The following is a 25,482-nucleotide window of genomic DNA, read 5'->3' as shown; positions in this document are numbered from 1 at the left end:
AAACATCTGTTCAGTAAAACGGTGCTCATGCTGTTTAACAAGGGATGCTGTTTGACAAACCTACAAAGGAGAAAAAGTTGGCATGACATGAGCGGTTTTATTTGCTGATGATCAAGGCCTCACCATGTCACTTTTCCTCTTCTTTCCAGAGAGATTAGCGTCCGCCAAAGAGGAGAATCAGGGCATGCATCAAGTCCTGGACCAGACCCTGCAGGAACTGAACAGCTTATAAACACACAGAGATGAAGCTGGAGAGGATGAGATCGTCATGTAACATTCCTTTAATGTTCGACTCCATTCCACATTTCGAGCTGTAAAATCTTCCCTGTGTGAAGGGGGATTAACTTAATGCTTGTCCCTTGATGTTTTTTTCTAAGGCACAACTTTCTTTCTTTTTTTTTAAAGATGGGAAGTCATCTTGACCCCTCTTTTTATCTCCAGCTGTGATTGCAGAAATTCTCCCCAGAAATGATCTTTGACCACTTATATCTTAGAAAGAACTGGCAACTAACACACCCAAAGAAACCTCAGATTAGGTCCCTGAACCACTTAAACTGGCTCAATTCTGCATTTTAATGTTCACATACTCCGCGCTCTGTCTGTTTATTTTAACCCTTTAACACCTGGATCAACGTCAGTTTTCTTGTGCTGCATTCGGATGCCTTTTACAAGCATTTAAACATCTGAAACCTGAGAACATTGGTTAGATTTCTTTCAAAAACATGGAGAAAACATGATGGAAAATTTGGCAAGAAATATCCAAGAAACTGAGAAGAAATTAGTAAAAGGTGACAAGGAAATTATCTGAAAATTAGCTGGGGAGATTATTAGATACGATCAAAAAATTAGGGAAAATGTTCGGAAAACTATGTTTATAATACTCTTAATATCTAAATATAAATATATTTAGAGTTATTCTATAGACTAAAAAAACTTCTTGATTTTTTTTCTTTTTTTAGCTTAATTTCAGGTAATTTTCTTGTAACTCTTTACCAAATTATTGCTTTTTTTGGGCCATTTCTTGTTAAGTTGTAGAGAAATCAAGCCAATATGCCCAAGTTTCAAAGGGTTAATACATGTGCTACAGATGTGTTGGGTTTTGCTCAGCCTGCATTAGTGCGGCTCTGAAGTGCCACCCAGTGGTGATATGAAGTTTAGTCAACAGTCTTGTTTTTCTGATCATGCTGTACTATGCGTGTTTGAACAGCATGGTGAACTTATGGAAAGGTTTCATTGATAAACAGGTTAAGGCAAATACTGCTCCAGGCTCCCTTACATTTGATTAAAAAGTAACGCCTCTTTTGCCAATCCTCGACTACCCCGGGGCCTACGATGCACGAGTATTTATGTGCATTTTTTGTCTCCTCTATTTTCAGTGTGGGAATCTGCAGAACCTGAGAGCTGTGCATGTACAGTATCAAGCAGTGACGTGCATTTGTAAGCTGCACTACCTTTCCCTAAGCTCGCCTGCCTGTAGACACATAAAGCATCATTGCCAACAATATGCCATAATGTAGCCAATATTAACTAAATTTACAATATGTTGAATTACATGGACGAGCTAAACACCAAACCACTGGAAGCTCAATTCAAGTTTTATCATCCATGGATACTTATTGTATATAGCAGAATAATGTTAGGTATATGAGAAATTGTATTGCTTTGATTTTTTTGTTTTGTTTCATTTACACCACTTCTTTTTGCCAGGGGAACTCTCAAGACCAAAGAACACACATAACACAGACAATAAATTCTTAAAATGTTTTTATTTTTGTTTGTGATGGTCATCATGGTTTCATCTCATGCCAGGGCCATGAAAAGAGCCTCACACGCAATTGAGACCATTTTGAAATATTTTTCATTCACCTATCCCCCTCTATGTCAACCTAATAAATGTTTTACAGAAACCATGAACCATTGGACCGTTTTTGTGCATTTTAAAGATTTCAGTACATGTTTTACTTATTCAAAAGAAGTAGCCAAAACTACTCTATATGTAGTGCTTCAAAATATCGATCTGATATAGATACAATATCAATATCATATATCAATATCAAGATATATGGATATATAGGGCTGGGCAATATATCGACATTATATTAGTATGTGATATGAGACTTGATATTGTCTCAGATTTTGAATGTCATAGTAATGTGGGTTTTTTTTTTTCTTGGTTTTAAAGGTTGAATTTCAGTAAAGCTATTTAATGTCTGAACTTTCCAGACTGTTCTATTATTTTTTCTTTATAGCCACATTACTGATGATTATTTACAGGATCCCTGCGGCTTAGATCGAGTTAGAGTTAAGACTTTTTAAGATTTTATTGCCTCTGAACGTAAAATTGAAGACCAATTTTACAATAGCCAAAACTTCAGGGACAATTTTGCCTAAATGTTGACTTTGTTTTTGGTCAAGTCAAATAGATTATCGACTTCAAATGCTGAAAAAAATTCACTCTGTCTAGGGTGAAACATGAAAAACAATGAGCATTATATGATAAAAGTATCAGTTTGGTTTGCCTTGAAAAAAGGTCATTCTTCATTTAATTGGATGTGGTAAATGTATTTGAGTGTTTTTGGTTCCTCTATCCTGATCTGCCTGATGTCAAATTTAAAAAAAATAATTAACAGATGTTACCAATAATTTTGAAATTTCACAATGCAATGTCTGAAAAAAGAGATCCATAAATCCTAGCATTTTTTAGACTTTTGAAAGAAACTTGATCTATCAAAAACTTCTGTAAAAGCAAAAGTAATCAATCACTCAGTATTGTCGCGATATTGATGTCGAGGTATCTGGTCAGAAATATAGTGATGTTAGATTTTCTTCTCATTGCCCTGCCCTCAGATAGATACATTTCCCTACTAAGGATTACACATCATGGAGTGTGAGGCTCGGATTCAGTTTTCACATGGTCCATTCTTCAATTGGGCTGCTTTGTGGATGTTTTGCACATTTCTGCTCAGGAGTATTTCCTTCTGAAAGCACAACCTAGACAGGAAAAAAAAATCCAACATGTCAATATTTCACCACAGCCCAAATAGAAACAATGATAGAATTGAAGCCGACATCAGGAAAAAACAAACCAAAGCAACATCTGAAAAAAAAAAAAATACGTATATATTTACCTGCTGTTAGTCTGCATTTCCCCCCTCCTGGTTGGCAAAGGATTAATGAGCAGCCTGAACAGGGTACAACTGTCTGGGAATGACTGAAGATGGTGGTTATCCTGTAACAGCCTGATGAGTACAGAGATCAGGCAAAATAATCATTTAATGCACATAATCAATCCAAATTAAAAATAACAGTATTCATGTTGCAGTCCTTACCTGTGCATTTGACATCCATGAAGAAGGAGTTGGGACTCTGCACCAGCCTCTTCTTCTTGTGTCTGCTCTTCTCTCTGGCAAAGCTGGGGTACAACAGATCCTTGTCCTGCAACCGACATCAGAGGAATTTCATATTTTTTCATTTTAAAGAGCTAAATTCGTATTTTGTGTCATGTGTTTCCTTGTCTTATTTATTTTATTTTATTTATTTACTTTTACACTTTGGGTGTTTATTACACCGTAATGCCCTCTACAGTCTAATGAATGAACTGCCGTTTAGAGCTATGACACAAACATGTCCAGGCAAGCCCAGGCATCATCCTGAGGCTGCACCTGTGTGCTACATACACACCATGAAGATTTTTAAAACATAATTAGGCACATTTTCTCCATGAGTCCCATGTATCAGCTTGTTAAAAAATCTTTCTAGTTCTGTTTCCAAATAATACTGTTTTGTTGTCATCATCTATTAATAACAACCTGTCTATGCAGCTTTCTTTCAATCACAGTTCTATAAGTTCTTCTGTTTATAACGAGGAATTAAAACATACTTACAGCCATTTTTGCTCAAATCTCTCAGGTTTATCGTCCGAATAAGATGTAGAAAGTGTTATCTCAAGTGCGTGTCTCTCAACAGAAGTGGTTTGTTGTTGTGATGAACTATTGAGAACCAGAAAAAAACCCGAGCAGGCGGGGCCTCTCTCTTTAAGGGAGGCGCCACAGATGACAGTGGATGAACTGGTCCATGTGGAGCACATGACTCTGATCATAACTTTTGTAAACAGTACACATTAAGAGTCAAATATAACTATAAATAGATAACTAGCTACATGTTCTGATTGTTCTAACTACAGCTATTTTTCCTGAACAGACTTTTAAACTGTATTTAGGCTCTGAACAGGGGCGTAGCACCAAATACTGGGCCTTATGCATAAGCAGTCTCTGTGCCCCCCCCCTGCACATCCTCTATTAACCCATGTCTCTTTGCACTTATTGTTATTTTGCAGTCACTTTACTTTCTTTTTGGAACCCCAATTGCCATTTCTTGGGGAAAGATATGAAAGTGTACATCGGTGCTACAGCAGCAAAAGCAGTTGTTCAATGACTAAAACCATTTTGTGCCTTTTCAGGGTAAGGGGGGCCTTGGAGAGTGTCTATTTTTTAATTATTTTATTTTAAAGGACAAAGTTCAGTCTTTCAACCAATTTATGCCGAATTATGCCTAATTTATGCCAATTTGTTATAGCACTAATTATTTAGATTTTCTTTTTTTTAAAAAATCAATTAAAACCAAACCTTTCATGTAAGGGTTTTCAAGGTGAGAAAAACATTGGACATTTGTGTAAAAAAAAAGGAAAAATGTAAAAAGAACTAAATATATATTTACAGTAATTATATATTTACTTATATGTCACAGAAATATATTTATATGTTGTTTTAGAACTTTCCTCAGGTCATTTACTGGTTTGTTTTTGTTTTTAACTTTTCTTTTTTAATGCTATTTTTCAAGAAATATTCTTGTAATTTTTATTAATTTCTTGCTAATTTGTTTTTTGTCTGTAGAGTTGCTACTTAGCATTTAATTATTAAATTATATTTTTGTTCATTTGCTCAAGCATGTAATTATATATTTATGTATTTATTTATTCATTAATTTTAAAATTGAGTCATAAAATGATGTATGTATTTATATATTTATTCACAACCCTTTAAAACTCTCTATGGAGAACAGTTTTTTTTCCCCTTAAAACTTTATTCCTAATCAAAAACTGGCTTTTTCATTCATGAACAGGTATAACAAGTAAAATTACAGACTAAATGACATTTAATTAAATAAACAACAACACAAACACACAAATATCAAAAGAAATAATAAAAAAAGAGAGAAAATAAACACAGTTAGAGATCTAGTCAGGAATTAAGATATGAATCAAACTATTTATGTGCAAGGCCTGTTTAGTCAAATATATTTCAGTGTTTTGTTTTTTTTTAAATTTAACAACTCATTCATAAAGACAGGAAAAATTGGTCTGATTTTCATAAATCGACACCTGTGAATAAATTGTTTGGCCAAAATAAATACAGTGTTATACATATTTTCCCAATTAACAGATATGTAACCGGGTGACCAAGGACATCAAAACGAGCAAACCCAGCGGGATACAGCGGACTTCCGGAGCCACGAGGACAGAGCAGAGTGACAGTTGATTTGACCCAAAGAGAAGCTCGCGAGCGGTGACGTCTCTGTCTCCACAACGGGCGGGATATCCGTAGTAGTAAGCTAGCTAATAACATGGCGAAGACTTACGATTACTTGTTTAAACTACTTTTAATCGGCGATTCGGGCGTCGGAAAGACCTGCGTGTTATTCAGATTTTCAGAAGATGCCTTCAACTCAACGTTTATCTCAACTATAGGTGGGTAAAAGTCGTATTTTCTGCGTTGTCTTTGCCGAAAAGTGGCACAGGAGCAGCCCATCCCGTCATGCTAATTTGTTGCTAACTTTTCTGGCTAGCATTCAACATGTAGTGGCTACTCAGGAAGCAGCCCAGCCGGCTTGTTTTAGGGGCTTTTCCAGAAACGACAATAATATTTGAAGGTGTCATTATAGGTAGAAAGTCCCTGTATATATGTACTGTAAGTGTGGGTACTCCACACAGTGTGTATCAGTAGATATTTATTAACTATGGCAAGCTGAACTAACAAGCTACAAAGCTGTCAGTGAGCTAGTTGGCAGTGTCATTTTCCATATGACCAGCTGCCTGTACTTCGTACTCTCTTAGCCAACGTTACACAAAATATCAATAAACTCTTCGACCACTCTGTTCTTCTAAAATCCATTTCAAAATCAGACAATTTCAGCGCGAGATTACAAGTGTGCCTAAATTGGATTTGTTTCTCTTTTGTTTTTCTTCAGGTATTGATTTCAAGATCAGAACAATAGAATTAGACGGAAAGAAGATCAAGCTACAGATATGGTAAGATATGTTACATAAAATGCTTTCACTGCACAGCTAATGTGGCAGAAGAAAGATTTATGATTGATTATTATTAAACTCAGTTGCCAGTTTATTAGGTACATCTAACTAAAATGAACACAGCTCGTATACAATAGCTCTGCAATATAATTGAAGTTATTGCATATTGGTTGTTAGTTTTAGCATTTTGTCTGATAAACTGAGTTTACATGACTATAACTGTTAATCTTATGTAGAGGTCAACTGATATTGGCTGATTATTATTAATTAATGAGACTGTTAACTGATGTTTGGAACCGATATGCATTTACATTAAAAATATTTCGTCCAAAATTTGGAATTTGGAATATAAGAAAATAAAAAAACGTTTTTAAAATCCATTTAGGAAATGTTTAATTAAAAGTGAAACTATCAGCATCATATACAGCAAGTTCTCAGCAACTTTTTTTATATATAAGTTAAGTGAAAATTTAAATTAAAAATGAATAAATAAAAATAATTCCCTGATGTTTTACAGAGAAAAGGTTTCTCCAATGCTGACTTTCTCTGCACTTTTTGATTAATTATTTTTACTGGTGATCATTAAAATGAAACTCAGATACATATAATCAGCAAAATGCCAAATACTTGCCTCAACAATTGGACAGGCCGATAATCTGTTGACCCCCACTCTTATGGAAGCTTAACTTAAAATAAAGTGGCTTGTTTTTAAAAGAAGCTATGGTACTGTGATATTCCCATACCATGTTACACATAGAGATCATTGTTTTTTTGTTTAATTTATACTTTGCATTAAGGTTATGTGTTGTAGCTGTTCTTTAGACAGTAAGTTTGTAATTTTGAATTTATATCAACTGACCATTATTCCCTCTATATCAGAAACATTTTGCTCCTAAGAGTAACCTGTTCTGGAAAATAAATGACAAGTCGTTCAAATAAAATACTGATTATATGCAAGTTTAACATTACATAGCTTGCACTGCACATTCATTTTGTTTATTATTTTGAAAAACTACCAAAGATCACTCCAATACCATATGAATCTGTGCAGAAATTCATATATAGCAGTTACATTCCTGCCTCTTGTCCAAAAACTGTAAACTTTGTTTATTTAATTTAAATATGTATAATGTTTTCTTGGGATTACTATTACTCTTTACGTTGAAAGAATCTCCAGATCATATACTTATGTACTCATACCCACTCATAGTAAATATATACAACATTTGACTATGACTTTGGATGATACCCTGTTCTATTATCTCCAATATTATAATCTCTAATATTATAATCACGCATCATTAAACAAGACAAACATCAGGTTTCTTTATAAATTTGTGCCACTTTTGTGTCCTCTAACACTATAAACATTACAATTCTCCTTGTTTTTGATATAGAAAAATATCAGCTCATGGTTAATTTTAAAAGTATGGATAACTCTTTCCACTGACTACTGATGAAACAACTTTGTACCAATATATCCTGAGCAAATACTGCTATATCAGGGGAATATTTGGGGGATTTTGCTTATTCTTACCAAAGCTTAGATGATAAGATCTGCTTTCTGTTCTCTCTATACAGAAGTAGCTTGTGATATGTTATCTCTTTCACAAATACTGGAACCATGGAGAAAACACCAATCTTAGGGCTGCCAAACATGTCTTCCATCACTCTAAAGCTGGCATATCTACACTCTGTATATGTGTCTTTAAAGGGATACTTCGCTAATTTTTCAACCAGCTTTGTGTCATAGCAATGTGGGTTTATGTGTAAATGAACTGTGGTAAACTTCACTTCATAGTTTTGCTGGCTCTTGGGGTTGTTGCTTGAACTACAGGCTGTACTTCTGCATTTTCATATTGCCCCCCACCCATGGCACCACCACGGACATAAGGAGTATAGAAATGGATCAGTAGACAGACCTGCCCCTCTCTCTTTCTCACAATTAAAACCAAACTCCGATCAAACGGTAAAATTAGGTAGTGATGATCAAATATAAACCAAGCTTCTGTTACTGTGTTGCCTATTTCGTGTATAAAATGTCTTCAGAAACATATTTTAGTGCACTGTTTAGCTGTAATAGTGAGAGTTTGTGTAAAGGGAAGTGGGTACCATAATGCTTCCTGCACAGTGAAAATGGAGTCTGAAAAAGTGAGATTAAACGGTAAAACTAAGCAGCACTGATCAAATATAAACCACGATTCTGTCACTGGCGTTTTGTTCTTGCGTATTGACGCCGATGGGCACAAGTCGTAGTCTGCGATCCAATAGGAGATGTCATAGCACAGTCTGCATACAATAAACTTGATTTCGCACCCAAGTTTATTAGATCCACGTCCCACAGTGTAGCTTGCACTAAACTTTTAAGATTGCAGAAAGTCTGAGTCTGCAGGAGGCTTTAAATGTTTTCAGAAGCATGTTTCAGCTTACTGCTTAACTCTAATACCGGAGTTCGATTTTATTTTATCCTATTGTGTATTGTGTAGTTATTGTGCTTTTTACCTTGCTGTGCAGCACTTTGGAAACCTTGTGTTTGTTAAAATAGTGCTATATAAATAAAGTGGATTGGATTGGAGTGTTTGTTACCAGCCTTGTGCCATTTTGTCAAATGGACAAGTTTGCATTACGTCACTTATCTGCAGGAGCGTTTATTGTTTCTGTGCAGTGCTGTGCATTCTGGTAGTTGTAGGTTTTCTGCCTCTTGAGCAAAAGCAAATGCCACAGCCCTTTTGCTGTTTTCTTTGGTCATCATTTGGTCATCTATCAATGGCATAGATAGTAGTTTTATGAAAAGACAATTTTTCCAGCAGTGAAATACTTCTTTGATACTTGTAGAAGGAAACAAAGGTTTGAAGAGCTGCTAGCATTTGAGCTGTGTCATGACCAACAACAGCTGTACCTTGTGGTTGCATGAGACATCGCACAAGTCCTGTCCTTAGTGTCCTCAAAGTTGCTGGTTTGGCAATTTTCAACAATAGTCAGCCGACTCTTGTATGTAATTGTGGCTAGTTTGCAGTATAGTAACACAAACCAGAAGAGTATGACAGTTAGAGGGTTATTTTCAACCGAGGTTCACTGTTTCCTTTTGCTTCCAGGGTTGTTGTTTGATTCACAGATAAAAATTTAGCTAAGTTAAAAAATCTGTTTTCTATGTAGGGACACAGCAGGACAAGAGAGGTTCAGGACCATCACGACAGCCTACTACAGAGGAGCAATGGTAAGTTGTTTGTTGCATCTTAACAACTCATACTAATCCCGCTGAATGGTTGAAGTGGTGGTTGTCTCAGGTGTGAGCTCTGCAGCACCAGCCTTAACCAGAACCACTCCCTGCATTGTTGTTATTGTTGTTACATTTGAACAGTGAGTTGTTATGGTATGTTTGGTGGCCTCTCCTTTAGTTCAAGTTTGACTGGATGCCTTTGTTTGGATTTTTACTTCAGGAACCCAATCAACCCTTGTTGCCTTTATTCAAGTGTCATGCTTTTATTTGAGACTAAAAAATCATGTGATCCATCACTATAAGGGGATAAATGGAGTCTTGACACTTAATTTTTAAGTCTATCTCTACGGACCAATAATAATTTCTATGAAGGTCTCATTGTTGTCTTCCCTGCCGATTGTTTTAAATCTTTTTCTCCATAAACTTTCCAGGGCATCATGTTAGTGTATGACATTACCAACGAGAAGTCCTTCGACAACATCAAGAACTGGATACGGAATATAGAAGAGGTAACTGTTTAACATTAGCGAGAGTTATTATGTGTGTGTTTGTATGGACAAAAAGGGATATCTGTGTATCGTCTGTTTTGTGTGCATGTGTGAGTGTGTTTTATTTTGGCATTGATGGTAACAGCAATCTGTCATCGCATTCCTGTTTGTTCACCATGCAAATTTATCCTCCACAGCATGCCTCAGCAGATGTGGAAAGGATGGTCCTCGGGAACAAATGTGACGTCAATGACAAGCGACAGGTGTCCAAAGAAAGAGGAGAGAAGGTGGGATGGTGAAGTATTCAAATGAATGCACTGTGACCTTGATCAAAAAAGTACGACTGAACTAAGCGGTGGGCGATACATCCAATATACTCAATGTATCACGGCTTGTACCACGTGCAATGTTTAAAATGACTATATTGTGCACATCGAGTTTAAATTGTCACAGGGTTTTTATAAGCCACCAGTGTTTCGGCTCATTTCGCTCTACACTATGTCTTTCTGGCTCTCAGAGACACACACACACACACACACGCACACACACAGAGCAGGGCTTTTGCAGAGCTCCAGACTGTTACCATTTAGTCACAATTTGCGACCATGGAGCACTACTGCGATTTGCAAATAGTATATATTAACTGGAGAGCTGTTAGTCTGTTTCCAGCTTACAGCGAACTTAATGAGTGGTAGCGTCGGTAGAGTGAGCAGGTGAGTTGTGTGTTTGTATCTGCAGAGCTCTGCTTGCGACTATTTAGTCACATTTTGCCACCATGGAGTACCAGTGTAACTTGAAAATATTGTATTTTATTCTTTTATTATTTGACAGTAGATACTTTATTTAACTTAATTGTAACTACATATTATTGAGTATTTTTTTTATTTTAGTGGTTATCATTAGTTAACATTAAAAGACATTTAGAAATATCGCGATAATGTTTTAAAGCCATTTTAAAAGCCCAACTTGAGCCTCCCTCTCTTGAGCTGTGTTTCCATCAAACTATTTTGGTATAGAACCCTGTGAACCTGTGCATAACTTGTACGTACATTTAACTAATCCCTAGATTGGTTTTGTGTTTCCACAACAGACAGCACTCTTAACTTAAGGTTGTTATCAGATGGTAATTGCTGCGTCACTGCTCGATCCAGCCGCTATATTTCCTCTTGACTGATGACACAGAGAAACGTCTGTACCTCACTGATCTTCCACAGAACAGGCTGATCTGTTTAGAGTCTCTGTCGCAATCAATTTGATAAAAATAGTGGGTTTGTTGTTTGTGTACCGAGTCCTTGCCAAACAAAAATGACGACCCTTTCAGCCAATAAATGGACTGCAATGTTTTTAGTATCAGATCTGTGTGTGACAAAAAAACAGGATGAAAGTGAACGATTCTTTTGCTACAGTGCACAACTTCTGACAATGGAAATGCAAAATTAACTTGTCAAATGTGTAACGAACTGGACTGGAAACGAGGCTTTGGGATACATACTGTGTTTATATCTTGGCTACTTATTCTGTGTATTTCCTCCTGCTGTCAGCTGGCACTGGAGTATGGTATCAAGTTCATGGAGACCAGTGCAAAGGCAAACATCAACGTTGAGAACGTGAGTTCAGATTTTTTTCTATGTTTATTCATCCACAGCTCAAAGTATTTTTGCCAAAAGTTTGGCTTTAGGTCATTGTTATCTGTATGTTTAGCTACAGTCACAGAGTTTGAGTAATTCACTGAACAGAAAGGATGAGATGAAATTTTTATCAATTTACGAGAATATCATTTATAAAGTGCATAGAGGTTGTTCACCATGAGACTAAAGATAAAGTAGGAATCATAATAAAAATCCATTATTTGTGATGGTTATTGTTTATTAAAGGATTCCCATCAGCTGAACTGTAATTAGATTATGTGCCAGTCCATATATGACACAAAGGACAGCACTCACACTAAATAATTCAGTTGCAGGCATAATTAGATTTAAACCACATAATCTGTTCACTGCAAATCTGCAGACTGTCTGCAAATAATGTAAATTTTTTGCTTCCTCTATGCAGTTAGACAGGATTAAGCTAGTTTTGTTGCTTTATTTGAAACCCACAGTCTTATTTGTCCAAAACCGTTAGTCCCGACCAGAGTAATACCATTAATGTGCTTTATTTGACTTAATTTCAGTGATATTTGTTTAATCTTTCTTTTCGTTTGCAGGCCTTCTTAACCCTCGCCAGAGACATCAAAGCAAAAATGGACAAGAAGCTGGTAAGAATTGTAAAGGAGCAGAAACTTGATTTTTTATAAAGTACTGTTACAGTGTGAATTATCTGTAGCGATTAATACTGTAAATATGAATTAAACTTAAATCAATGGCTTTTTCAGGCCACTAGATACATGTTGCTGCAATAAATATTATTGAAGTGAGATAAACAGACTAAAAACTTCAGAGAAAAACAGATGTTGACAATTTTTTCCTTAATTTGCAGTTGAGAGAAGGTAATACATCGCAATATATCACAATATATTTTATCGCAATAGCAAGCATATTGCAAAATATTTAAAAATTGCATTACTGTATCGTGACCTAAATATTGTGATAATATCGAATCAGGTGGCGTCTGGTGATTCCCACCCCTGATAGAAATGTCATCAACACAGTTTTCCACAGTGAACTCTCTGGACAATTATCTGCTCTATTCACACATCTTTTAAATCGGACATTAGAGAGACGTTGCATTATGGAGCCGTCTAAGATAAAGTCTGTTCAGTGTCAGATCCACCTGATACAGACATTTGTGTTTTCACACGCAGCTAATGTCTAAATATTTTCAGGTTTGTGGTGCATGTATGGAAGAGCCTGTGTTTTGTCTTGACCTGGTGTTTCTGCTGTTCTCATTTTTGAACGTGTGTTCTCATCTGTGTGTATTTTAGGAGGGCAACAACCCGCAGGGCAGCAGTCAAGGAGTAAAGATTACAGAACAACCCAAGAAGAGCAGTTTCTTCCGCTGCACGCTCCTGTGAGGAGACGGGAGCGTCGGCATCCACCATCGCCTTAACTGTGTCCCCCACTGGACAGAACTGGACAGAGCACACTCTGATCTTCTCTTTTACTTTTCTTCATGTGTCTTCCTCCCGCTCGTTCTCTCTGTTATCGCTCTCTTTGTTCCCTTGACAACTGTGAATCTAACTCCTGTGGCCTCTTGGATGCTAAATCTGACTTCTTTTTATGGTTGCTCATCAGATTGACAGTTACAACTTCCTTAGATTTTATTGACTTTAAAAAATGATCAAACCTTTACTTCTCACAGAAATGTCTCGTTCCTAGATGGTTTCTTTCACCTGTTTTTCGTTTCACTTGGTGAATTCTTATTTATTTGATCCTTAAAACTAAAATTAGCCCAAATTATAATACCAGAACAGACTTGTTTCTCCGGTGGGCTTCCTAATTTTGAATTTGCTCCATCTGTCGAATAACACGACGTATTTATCCAAACTGATGAGAGTACAATCTGAACTAATATACCACATTTGTGTACTGATTGGGTGGCCTAGACTTTTATATATCAACATTAGGTAAACGCGACATGTAAATATATATCATTGATTATGGTTCATTGTATGAAACAGTAGTGCCACGCATTTTACTCATATCAACATTGAGTGCTCCAGGGATGACGTTTTTCTGTTTTCCGACATGGAAGTTAGCGTCTCCCTGGTTCCTTCGTCAGAAAGCCTTTGAGATTTTGCCATTGGATTTTGGATTGTTGCAGAAAATAAGCTCTGTGGCAAACAAACATTTATGATACCACAAATGAACACCACTTTAGGAGTTTTTTTATCAGCAGTATTGTCCAGAGAGGTCTCTTCTTCTCCAAAATAAATGGACGCAGTGATTTAAATAAGTAAAAACATAGAATAAGAAAGTTTCATGTTTAAAAGAAAAAAAAAGTATTTTTCCAACAATGCTCTTTGCAGACAGGCTGCTGACTACAGCGGCTGAGGCAACACACACATGGCCTTATCTAAAGCCAGTGTTTCATTTGTCCATTCCAGGCTACTGTAGAAACCTGGCGGTGCAACATGGCGTACTCTATGGAAGAGGTCTCGTCCCCTATGGAGATATTGATGGCTCATTTTAAAGTAACAAAAACGCAATTCTTATTTTAAGGTGATAATACACTAAAGAGAACATATTTATTATATTATGTTCCATCTCTGCCAAGATAAATTCCACACACACCGCAGAAGTCTTTTCAGCTTGTCTTAACCACAGACCTTATTTCAGGCATTTAACCGAAATACCCATCAACTTTGAGATGAGGAAACTGGGAGTCCCTAATGCCAACAAATTTCCAGTTTTAAGGAATCATTCCTGGGGCACTCTGTTGAGGTTTACATGTCCTCTGACCACCTTTTCCACTTATGTCTTTATCTTAATTTCTTAGGCTGAAACATTCCTCTTGTGAACACTTTAATGTGCAATGTAGTGTGTATTTGGGGCCCAGATTTAAGTATTCACGTTTGCAGTCAGACTGGGTTCTTGACAAAGTATGCTTGATTTAAGGGCACACAGATTCCTCTGTAGTTGCTTGCCTCATAGTTTTTGCTGTTGCGATTTCTGTGGCTCAGATTAGATGTGATTGGTGTGAGGTTCATTTGATGCACTTCGTCTGGTGGATTAGCAATACCTGACTCTTGACACCTGGAGGCAATACAGTTACACCACCGTGGCACCGAAGGAACCGCAGTGATGATGAAATCATTGTTTTATGATCCGTACTTCTTCCTGTTGTCAGTTCCGATGGGGGAACATGTACACAACTGTTTTCTGGGCCTTGGATAGGGGCTGTGTAGCAGTATTTATGGAGTGAAACAAGACATAGCACCAAAATGACAAAGTGCCCTTTTATGTTCTTATTGATTATTATGCACTTTTTCCTTTGTTCTTTCTGTAAAAAAAAGTTCTTAACATTTGTTGACTGTGTTTGTTGCAAGTCTTAACTAAAAGCAAAGAATATACATGCACAAGTTTTCCATGTACCCCATCTGGGCTTCCTAAAAACATCTGAGCACTGAAACCTTGTCTTTGACAAAAAAAAAAAAAAATACAGAAGGCCTTTGGTTTAGAGATGTTTTTCCTCTATAGTAACATTCCTATTTCACTTTTTTTTTTTGCTTTTTATGCATCTCTGTTGATGCTTTTGGGAACCCCAGATGCACCCAACCTTACCCAGCTCTCTTGTTTCCTCTTCTCTCCAGATATCCCTCGTCTTGTTTTTGGCTCAGTATCATGGCCATCTGAACTATGCATTCTGGGTGCGTAGAAAACCTCAAAAAGCTTTGCACATTTGACTTGACAAGCTTTATTTGAGATTAGAAATGTGCAAAGGATCCTTGCTGTTTTATTTTCTGCTGTCACTCCAAATTCTGTTGTGTTTGAGCTGTTGGGGCGTAACAATAGGAAATTGATAATGAAAATCACATCTGACATTGTTCAGTGAGAGCAAATCATTTCTAGAGGTGCTAAGGAGTCATTGAATTAAATATGTAACTTTAACCTGTGGATTTAAATCATTGTCGTTAACATGGTTGGACTTATGGCACAATTTTGTCTCTCACCGATTAAATTCGTGGCTTGGTAAAATGCAGATTTTGGACTTGGGTTTGGCCTAAATTTCACCTGTAAAATGAGCTCCGTAGTTCTTTTGATTGGAGTCGTTTGTAATCCTCGCCAACTATAAATTTGCCAGGTGTTTGTTAACATATCTTTAGCATTCCCACTTGAATTCGGATTCCATCGCTGATTATTGATGCATTTCACAGGGAATAAATAAAATAATTCAGCAGTTGTAAATAAAATCTACAATGATTGTACTGAAGGTTCATAAATCTTATTGATCTACACATTTTGTAGATATGTGTTTTGATGATTTATTAAAAATGAGATTCTTAAAAAATGTTTAGTCAACTTATTTTTTTTTTTATTCGTGTAAATTCATTTAGAAGATTAAATATATGAAACAATTTGGGGAAGGTTACTTTGCATGCTTGGTTTAGGTTGAATATTTAAATCTGAGTTGAAGTTAAAGCAAAATTGAATTAAAATTTCCATCTTAAACCCAGTTTATACACAAAAAAATCTATTTAGTAAACTTTCTGCTGAATTATAAACATTACCAACCATAATATATGGAAGACCTGTGACTTTTAGGAAATAAGCAACTGAGCACATAAAATGTTGAAAACAAACAAAACCATGAAGTTGATTTTAAAATAATTTAATTTTAACAATAACCAATAACCAGCCACAGCACCCTGCCAACATGCCCTCTATCCACAACTCACCTACAGTTTGAAAACTGTTTTCATGTGATGGAGAAGGGCTCCCTGACATTTGCACTGGAGTGCATCACTTCCTCTTTGCAAACTGATGCGTAGGGGTATTTAGGCAGCTGACCTTTTCTTCCTTTTCTTTCAATCAGCACGTGGGAGGAAAACTACCTAGACTGGTTCTTTTACTTGATTGGCTCTCCAGCTTTAGGCTAACGGGAATTTTCATTGAATCGGTTAATTTAACAGGTAATATGTAACAACAGCACAGACCGTGAACTTTTTTGTTAAAATAGTTCCTGTCTGTGAGAGCTTCCTCTCTGATTAGAAAAGCAGATGGGAGATTTTGCACATGCATACATTTGCCCAACATTATTATTATTATTTTTCTTCTTCTTCTTCTCTTTATTATCATTGTTAATGTTATTGCTGTTGTTGTTGCTATTGTTATATTTATTCTTGTTATTATGAATTTATCAGCTGAGCAGCAGCTTTCTTATTGACTTAAAGAACCCACAAATATTAAATAGATCAATGTACTTAATTGATCTCAAGTTGAAAATTATTTTGTTAGCATAAGGCACTGAACAGCACAGTAAAAACACAGTGATACAGTATATCATACTAGAAGACAGTACAGAGGCTGAGATAGCCCATGCATGTGTACTTTCCCCACTCTGGCTCTGAAGTTAAGTTTGACAGCTCGTAAACATTAAATTACAAGATACAAGGTAGATTTATTGTCATTAAACGTGGTTTAAGAAGAAACGAAATTGAAGTTGATCCTAAATCCTGCTACGTCTTAGGTGATGTTACTGAATTCTAACCTCTCGTGTGGTCTCCCACCTCAGTAACCGATACCTGAGGAAATGTAACATTATGCAACGGTGGAAAAGGTCTGAAACCTGTCGTGTCATCTGAGCTGCCTCCTCTCTGGCAGACTAACCCATTTCACACACCTGTGACTTTAGGGTACGTTTATATATGTAGGTTACATGCCTATAGTTTTTATATACACTGTTACACAAAGAGATGACTGTTTACCTTCTGTCTAACCTTTCAACCCACAGGATACATGCAATGTATTTTTCTCATTTGGCTACGTTATGTTGTATTCTTCTGAGTTGTGATGTTAAACTCCTGCTCACAGAGAGCTGAGTGTTGCCTCCGCCCCCTGACAGGTGTAGTCAGCTGAGCGAGATCTGCTGTGTCATTTTTCACAGAGCTGCCAGACAAGGTGAGTAACTTTCACTATGTTGAGTTTAGAAATCTCTTTGTTCTGTTGTTGTCATTAATGATCTGAATGTTAAAACTACACATTAAGATTAACTGGTATTACAAGTAAAACTGATGCAAATAGGGATTGAAGTACAATATCCTGTCTCAGCTACAGTTTGTGTTGTAAATTATCTTTAAAAAGATGGTTCAAACACAAATCCTTGGATATGTGGGTTCTCTTTATGTAAAAATTAAGCTGTAAAACAATGTTCACACTTCATAACATGTTTTTTTTTGAAGTGACATTATGTGTTATTGAAAGACGTAAAGGGGAAAAAGATCAAATCACTGGCTCTTGAATGCAAAATCTGCTTGTTATCGATGGCATATCAGATCATTTACTTAAAGCTTATCTATCTGTTGTTTGTATTGTATATCATGTGTTTGGACACAATGAGCTGTAGATGACACATTTGTCCTCTGTGAATTTTCCAACAGACCCAACAGTGGATTAAATGAACTGTTTCCTAGGATGATGGAGTGGAGTCAGCCGTCACAAGCACAGCGCAATGCTTTCATCTGGTTCACAGAGTCGCAGCTGCGGGTTGTGATCAGGAACGGTGTCGTCCCAGAATGGTTTCATGGGATCATTTCCAGGAAGTAAGTTTGCACAGTCTGTCATTGTCCGCCATCTGTAGCAGTGGATGGTAGACAGGGAGGAATGTGGAGAGCCATGTTTTAAAAATCTTACATGATAAAGGTATCAGTGTTGTGTTTCAGCATGCTGTGATCGTTTCTAGTGAACTGATTGACTGTAAAAGCTGAGCGGTTAGGATGCAACGTGTTTTTTTTCTGCTGTGTTGTAGAAATGTAATGTAATGCATTATATAGCTCATTTAGTGTTTTACAAAAACAAAAGTAAGACATAAAATAAAGCTATAATGTAAGAGCAGAGGGGGGAAAAAAAGATGTTGAATCTCCAAAACGTCAGGTTTTTAGGAAGTAATCAAAACTTTTCAGGAAGTTTCTGAACCCAGATCAGGGCCAATGTAGTTAGGGGAACAGTGGTTTACTGATTACCCAAAGCCCTATTTAGAGGGGGGCCCGCAAAAAACCTGGAGTTAAAATTTTGGTTTTCTTTGCTATTTTCTTTTATTCCCTAAGTAACTAGTGCAATAGCTAAATTAAAAGTGGCAGAATTAATCATTTGTCAGACTGAACTCATAAGAAAAAAAATAGGGAAAACTGTCTGAGGCCCCTCACAAAATGGTTTAGTCCGGCCCTGCACTACGAATTGTCTTTGAATGCAGCGACTGTAGAGCTGATTGAGTGACTGCTCATATGGTGCTGGAGCAGGAACAACCATGATGGAAGGCACGCACATCCTTAAAACCTTTACAGGTACTGGATCAAAAAATTAAACCAATGCAAGAATCACACAGGGCATCTATATAATATATTCATTTTTAATAGTGCAACGTTTTGATCTAACAAAGATCTTCTACAGGCATTTTCAGATCTTCAAATCTTTGAAAATGCCTGTCAAAGATCTCTGTTAAATCAAAACGTTGCACTTTTAAAAAACACTGAGCTTTTCATTGAGCGTACCAACGTACACTGTCAGGTATTTCCCTAAAAACAGATTCCGAAAAAGATGAGACAGAACAGAAGGAAAAAAGCAAACTGACTTTGTAAATAAATAAATAAAAAAATAAAATCAGAGCCCAGAAATTGGTGCTACGCCCCTGACCACAATACAAGCCGTGCTGGGAGCTTATCCTACTTTTCCTCCATTTTTTCAGCAAAACAAACAAGCATAAGTGGATCCCTGTGTCTTTTACCTACAGGTTTACATAATTAAATAAGAGCACAAAACATAAGTTGTGCACTTATTAAGCACGTTAGTCACAGATCTGTCAGCAAAGAGGCTTCTTGAGTGCTGACTTAACCCCTTTAATAATTAAACAGATTTGTACTTAGAATATATTTTTTGCTTCCTCCACACCCAGTGTACACGTTCATAACTCTGTATAATGGATCATCTAGTATGTGGATTACTGTAAGGCATGGTGTACTGCGTCAGTTTACTTAACTGACATGATTATAATGCACAGTATTTATTAGACTGTTCTTTTTAAAAGTTAAGTTCATGTACGGTGAGAACATTATGTTATGTGTTGAAAGCTAAAAATCTTACACATTTCCAGGGTGACTGATTCAAGCTCCAGTTCACATGCAGTGCTACCTGATCCCATCATTCACAGATTAAAGTGCACGTGCAAAGTCCTTGCCTGTGCTATTTTTTATTGCGATTATTATTTTTTATTATTTAGTTGCAAGAATTACACACTACCTTTTTTAAATCACTATTCAAAAAATATTTTCATTGACCTGCTTTAATATGATTCCATCTTTTTATTTCTTTTTTCACTTATTTTATCTTTTTTATTTCTGTTTTATCTATTTCATTTCCCTTCTATTTGTGTTTTGATTGCTTTTATTGTTTCTGTTGTTGGTTTTGTTTTGGTCTTTTAGGTTGTATTATTTTATATTGACATTTTGCATCCTGCAGCTAACATTATTTGGCCTCTGGTTTTAATTTTATCCTATCTCTACCATAATTTCTTCTTACTTGTATTCAGTAGGGTTGTTCGGCTTTCCCTTGTTGTATTGCCGTCTATATATCCTATTTCTGCTTTGCTTTGTTTGTCAAAGCATTTTGTAAACTCTGTTTTTGTAAAGTTGCTATATAAATAAAGTTATTATTATTATATAATGACAGCAAAGATGTGTGACACGTAGCATTACAGTAAAACATTAAAAACTAAACAAAACAAAATGAATGTCAATGGCCTCCCTTCCCCACTTGCTAATGATTTGTGCAGGATTGCAGAGGATCTGCTGATGTCCAAGCCTCCGGGCTACTTCCTCATCAGAGTCAGTGAGAGCCGGATCGGCTACACTCTCTCGTACCGGTGAGCTTCATTTCACAGTTTACACTCGGTTTAGCTGTTGAAACACCTGCTCAGTTCACTCTTCTTGGCATATTATTTCCTCTCTGTCCCTCAGTGCTGGGGACCGCTGCAGACATTTCATGATCGATGTGTTGGAGGACAGCCAGTACATCATAGTAGGAGAGGACAGGCCTCACCGGTCTCTGCAGGACCTGGTGGACTTCCACCGTAGGACTCCCATCATGCCTTTCAATGAGGTGCTGACAGTCGCTTGTGGACAGGTGAAGAGATGTTTTATTATCCTACCTGCATATAAGTGACTTGACTGAATCGTTTTTCCATACATTATAGATTTGTGTAGTTTTTTTTTTGCAGTTGTTTTGCTCACTATGTAAAAGAAACAATTTTACTGTGTAAATTCCAAAAAAGCATCAGGACAACATATTTGCTTTAAGGCATTCACAGTGTGTTCATTCACAGTTATACCGGAGTCATCTTTACGACACAAAACTACAATATTTGCTTATTTGCGTGTCACCGGTGCACCATGCAAAAAGCAAACAATCACAATTTGTTCTGTTTCTCTCACTGTCTCTCTGTGTTTGATCTCTCTGAAGACCTCGAATGACAAGACGGACTATGCAGAGCTGCTGTTTCCCCAAAGACATCAGAATCCAAACACAAGATGGCTGCTAAACAACCCCCTGCATCCCAGCGTAGGTCAGCCAGCCTCACCAGAAGATATCCCACCTGCCCTTCCTTATCGACCAAATAACTTCAGGAACCCTGCAGACCTGTCTCTGAACAGACTTTACCCGAATTTGGAAGAGGAGTTTCCTAACGTCACCTCCCCTCTCTCAGCCACGGTAATGGTGATCTTGTTCGATTGTTGCTACATTTACATCATTCTCAAGATATTTTGTATGATTTTGTCTTCTTGTTCCAAACAAGATGCTGCTGATGTGGTTCAGTATGAACACGATTTTCTCCCAAACTTTTAACAGTTATGTTTATTGCCCATGAGAGATTTTTGTGGGGTTTTTGTTGCTTTTTTTTAGCACCGTAAAATCTGACAAGTTGATCTGAATTAAAAAAACCTTGGGAACCAATTACCTTGAAGAAGGAAAGTAAATATAACTATACATTTTAATTCTTTATATCTAATTGTTAGATTTACTCAAGATTTAGCTGCATTTACTTAATTTTGTGAAGTTGTTGCAACTTTAAAATGATTGCCTTGTTCTTTTTAAATGTTAGCAACTTCAGTAAACCAAGTTAGTCTGACTTAAACTGATTATCATAAAGAGAATTCTTCTTCAATGATAAGGTTAGGAGATCTGTGAGTTTCGTCTTTTTTTTTTTTTTTAAAAAAGAAAGAAAATACAAATATGATTAACTAGTTTTCAACCAGAAGAATACAGATATATAACGCAGTAAACTTGGATTACCGAAGTTGTGAAAATTTGTAAAAGATTGATTTAATTAAACTTGTCATTTTTAAATTGCAGAAACTTCACAAAATTAAGTAAATAAAACCAAATTTTAAGTAAACTTAACAATTAGATACAAAGTTAACATGATTAAGACTAATGGTTAAATTTACTTACATTTTTCAAGGCAAGCCGCTTGTCAGGTGACACAGTGTACTGATTTGGAGTGGGCTCTGAAGTAAAATGTATTTTGATAACATTTCCGCACAATTTACAATCAAGCAAACTTTAAATCAAAATCCAATGTCAGTTGTGGAGGTTGTTTCCATATTCAGCCACTGTCATCTGATCAAAACACATCCAGACAGTCCAGTTTTTGACTGTTGTGTGTCCGTTGCTTATTAAGTTATGATTAAATATACTTAAGGTTTGAAATCAAGTTTTTGTAGCCTTGATGTTCCCAGCTGGCACCAGACATCAGTTTAACTTTAGAAAAAGATGTTGGACTCTTATGTCGGACTGACGTTAAATTTTTAAAATTCAAAAGTCAGTTTGACAATTTTTTAAACATTTAACAGCATTGCAATTTCATGCTGTGAGGACGTTAACGTGACTTTTTGCAGAGGTTGGGTTTTGTTCTCCATAACTTCTGACTAAATGTTGTTATTCTGTGTCGAGATTATATTGGCATGAGACATCTGGAAGATGTTGGACTTTGGTTATTTGAAACAAACAAAATATCAACATCACCCATCTTTTCTACGCCAGATTAACGTTGGCAGTAGATGTTGACCTCAACAATAAAAAAAAAAAAGTCTGCACACTGTAGTTCCCCTATGTTTAATTTATTTACATATCCACAGGTGACGTTTCATTCTGGTGCCTGAAGAAGAGAGGGAGCTAAAAACGATTCTTGTGGATGTGTCAATAAGTTACACTTAAGAAAGCTACGGTGTGCTGACTTTTTTCTTGCTGTTGACTGCTATTCTTCTTGTTTGACACCTGTCTTACAGGGGTTTTTGGATGTGCGTGACGATTATGCTTTTTATCCAGTAGATGTTGTCCTGACATTGAACTGACATAAAACTTTGGTCTCCTGATGTCACAACCTAAATTCAACCAAATATCAACATCTAACAACATTGGTCACCAGCTGAGTTCAAATGTATTTCTTGTATTTTCTAACAAATTCCTGCTGTATGTTTCATGTTTTGATCTTCAGCCTGTGCCCAAAAAGAGATATACAGACTTCAACCTTCCACCAAACCAGCCTCCCGAGGTCCCGGCTCGGAGCTGTGTCCCTCCACTGAAGCAGAACCAGGCCTGTATCAGAACTGTCTCTGCACCTGAGAGCGCACCCACCACCACTGCACACCCAAAGCCGTCAGTCGTCTCCAACCTGAAGAACCTCAAGAAGAAATTCCAAAAGAAGGCCAGCACGATGCAGGAGGCGACTGAGAATGATTACGAGGAGATCGCAGGGGATCAGACCTTCAGCGCTCCACCATTTTTCTACAATGTGACTGATGGAGCATTACCTCAGGAGTACCTCCCACCTCCACCCTTTGCTCCAGGCCACTACTGACACACTACTACTTCCTCAGAAATATAACGCACAGATGGATCCAACCTCAAGTTTGTGCAGGACAAAGGCGACATACAAACAAAAAAAGGAGCAATAGTTCGCACATTGAATATCGAAACCTTAAAAAAGTTTAAAAAAGCGTCATTTCAGCTTTCAAGTAAATGCTGTTTTCACTGCCATTTTTCAATTTTTATTTTTTTTTTCATTTATTTCCTTGTTTATTCAACAGAAACTAAACAATTACATAAGTAGTAATGCAACAAATGCACTCCTAAACACATCTCTCTGAAGCTAATTACTAGCCCAATTCCCGGCTTTAAATTCCAATTCAATGTTTTATATCCCTTTCTGTTGATGCATTGTATAAAAAGTATGAAAAAGCAGCAGGAGGAAGCTGGTAGAGCGTATGTAAATCAGAAATGACATGGTTTGCATGAGCTGCTTTGAATGCAGGTTTGATACAGATCTGTTATCAGCAACATGACGATGAAGCTGGAAGAAAATGGAGCCGCTGCTCAAACTTGTTTCACATTTTTCCGCCAATGTCAAACCCTTTTTATTATTAACATCTGTTTTATTTCAAATCTATGTATACAACTAGATAATATATCTGTGTAAAGCATCTGATTTTCTGGCACAACTGAGCCAATAAATGACCTCTAAAAAAATATGTTATATTTGTATTGGTTTCTGGACTCTTATGGCTGTTCTACAAGCTTTTGTTTCATGGCACATTATTAATAACACTCTATCGTCTGTCTGCAGTTTTAAACATGAAACATATGTGATTTGAATCATGACAAATCAGGCACACACCAGTTTATTCAGCCAGTGAAAATTTACATGATATGCACTTCCTCTGGCCCCCTCTCCTCTTCTTCTGTCACTTCTCACTCTGATTTCTGCATGTTATGGCGTCTCTGTTGTCCCGATCACTCAGTTATGAGGTGCGTGCTGTGGTGGTGTAATCACCTGTGTTTTAATTTATTTAGAAACCTGTATGACATAGCAGTCCCTCTCTATCGCTGTGTTTTCTATCTCATTTTACACTTATATTCTCAAAAAATGTTAATGCATGTTATGACTTGCAAGTTGATCAGTTCCTTATCATTTTGTAGTTTTATCTATCTATATATGTATATCTATATATATATATATGTATGTATGGTAGTCAAAACAGTTCAGAAATCTCATACTGATCTAATAGAAAACACTTGTCTCATTATAGACTACCATCTAGTGGCAGTAAACCACATCAGATGCTCATAGTGATGCTTTCAGATCCTTTTTGAAATACCACAATGCAAAAGTATGCAATTTCAAGTCTGCTTTTAAATATGCACTATAAAGCAAATGCAGCAATCATATAATTTAATCATATGTTTTGTTTACATGCAAAGATACTATGTTAAAAATGGAAGTGGAGCTAGAGCTCGATTGTTTGCATCTGAAATGTTGCAGAGTAAAAATAGAAAGTGGTCTAAAGAGGACTTACTGTAAGTGAAGTAGGCGGCAAGCACCTCAGATTGCTTTCGTTTATAACAATTTCTGTTCACAAAGTTTAAAAAATGCTGGAAAAATCTTAAGATTTGTTTCTCTGATGTTGTGTTGTGAAATCTCGAAATTATTAGTAAAAATGTATTTTAAAATAATTAATGCAATGCCTCTCAGTTTACCATCACACAGATGAGAATAGAGGAACCAACAACACAGATACATTTACCACATCCAATCAAATGAGAAATGAAAAAAGGTTTTTTTGTAAAATCTGGAAAACCAGACGGATACTTGTATGATAATACATATTTTCCATGTGTTCCACTCTTAAAGGTTTAAATTTTATTTTCAGCCATTTAAGTAGGTCATCCAACTTTTTAACTCGTCCAGAAAAAGTTGCCATACCTACCACCGAGGTCACCGAGGTCAGGACCTCTGTGTTTTCTATAGGTATCTGGTTGTAT

General features: G+C 36.5%; 4 protein-coding genes across 6 annotated transcripts in view; 3 read left to right on the top strand and 1 right to left on the bottom strand.

Moving 5' to 3' along the window:
• tpm4a (tropomyosin 4a) overlaps positions 1-1,914 on the top strand; it is a 33,715-nt gene extending 31,801 nt beyond the window's left edge. For both annotated transcript variants that reach the window (XM_088077788.1, XM_088077790.1), the window contains one exon: positions 150-1,914. In XM_088077788.1, coding sequence (XP_087933914.1) covers positions 150-232 — 83 coding nt within the window. In that variant the 3' untranslated portion in view covers positions 233-1,914. The remainder of the gene's footprint in view (positions 1-149) is intronic.
• Positions 1,748-4,037, bottom strand: LOC121937793 (small ribosomal subunit protein eS27-like). The gene is made up of 4 exons (XM_042481115.2): positions 3,885-4,037; positions 3,330-3,435; positions 3,129-3,239; positions 1,748-2,991 (listed from the first exon to the last, which is right to left on the bottom strand). The coding sequence occupies exons 1-4, from the start codon at positions 3,888-3,890 to the stop codon at positions 2,963-2,965; spliced, it is 252 nt and encodes an 83-aa protein (XP_042337049.1). The 5' UTR covers positions 3,891-4,037; the 3' UTR covers positions 1,748-2,962.
• Positions 4,038-5,535: 1,498 nt separating this feature from the next.
• LOC121937783 (ras-related protein Rab-8A) lies at positions 5,536-15,961 on the top strand. Its single transcript, XM_042481106.2, has 8 exons — positions 5,536-5,746; positions 6,247-6,307; positions 9,464-9,524; positions 9,959-10,036; positions 10,213-10,302; positions 11,557-11,622; positions 12,219-12,269; positions 12,936-15,961. Exons 1-8 carry the CDS (start codon positions 5,623-5,625, stop codon positions 13,023-13,025), a joined length of 621 nt encoding a protein of 206 aa, XP_042337040.1. The 5' UTR covers positions 5,536-5,622; the 3' UTR covers positions 13,026-15,961.
• hsh2d (hematopoietic SH2 domain containing) lies at positions 15,179-24,191 on the top strand. Of its 2 annotated transcripts, none has more exons than XM_088077786.1 (8): positions 15,179-15,320; positions 17,186-17,306; positions 17,516-17,571; positions 18,051-18,212; positions 20,438-20,527; positions 20,622-20,787; positions 21,124-21,372; positions 23,159-24,191. In XM_088077786.1, exons 4-8 carry the CDS (start codon positions 18,085-18,087, stop codon positions 23,519-23,521), a joined length of 996 nt encoding a protein of 331 aa, XP_087933912.1. In that variant the 5' UTR covers positions 15,179-15,320; positions 17,186-17,306; positions 17,516-17,571; positions 18,051-18,084; the 3' UTR covers positions 23,522-24,191. The 2 variants fall into 2 exon arrangements, with proteins under 2 accessions (XP_087933912.1, XP_042337031.2); XM_042481097.2 differs by having other exon boundaries at positions 17,485-17,571.
• The last annotated feature ends 1,291 nt before the right edge of the window (positions 24,192-25,482 follow it).

This window comes from Plectropomus leopardus, chromosome 5 (assembly GCF_026936395.1).
Source record: "Plectropomus leopardus strain MGB_pleo_1.0 chromosome 5, ASM2693639v1, whole genome shotgun sequence".
NCBI lineage: Eukaryota > Metazoa > Chordata > Actinopteri > Perciformes > Serranidae > Plectropomus > Plectropomus leopardus.
The sequence above is the reverse complement of the archived record's forward strand: the minus strand, read 5'-3'. Positions and strand labels throughout refer to the sequence as shown.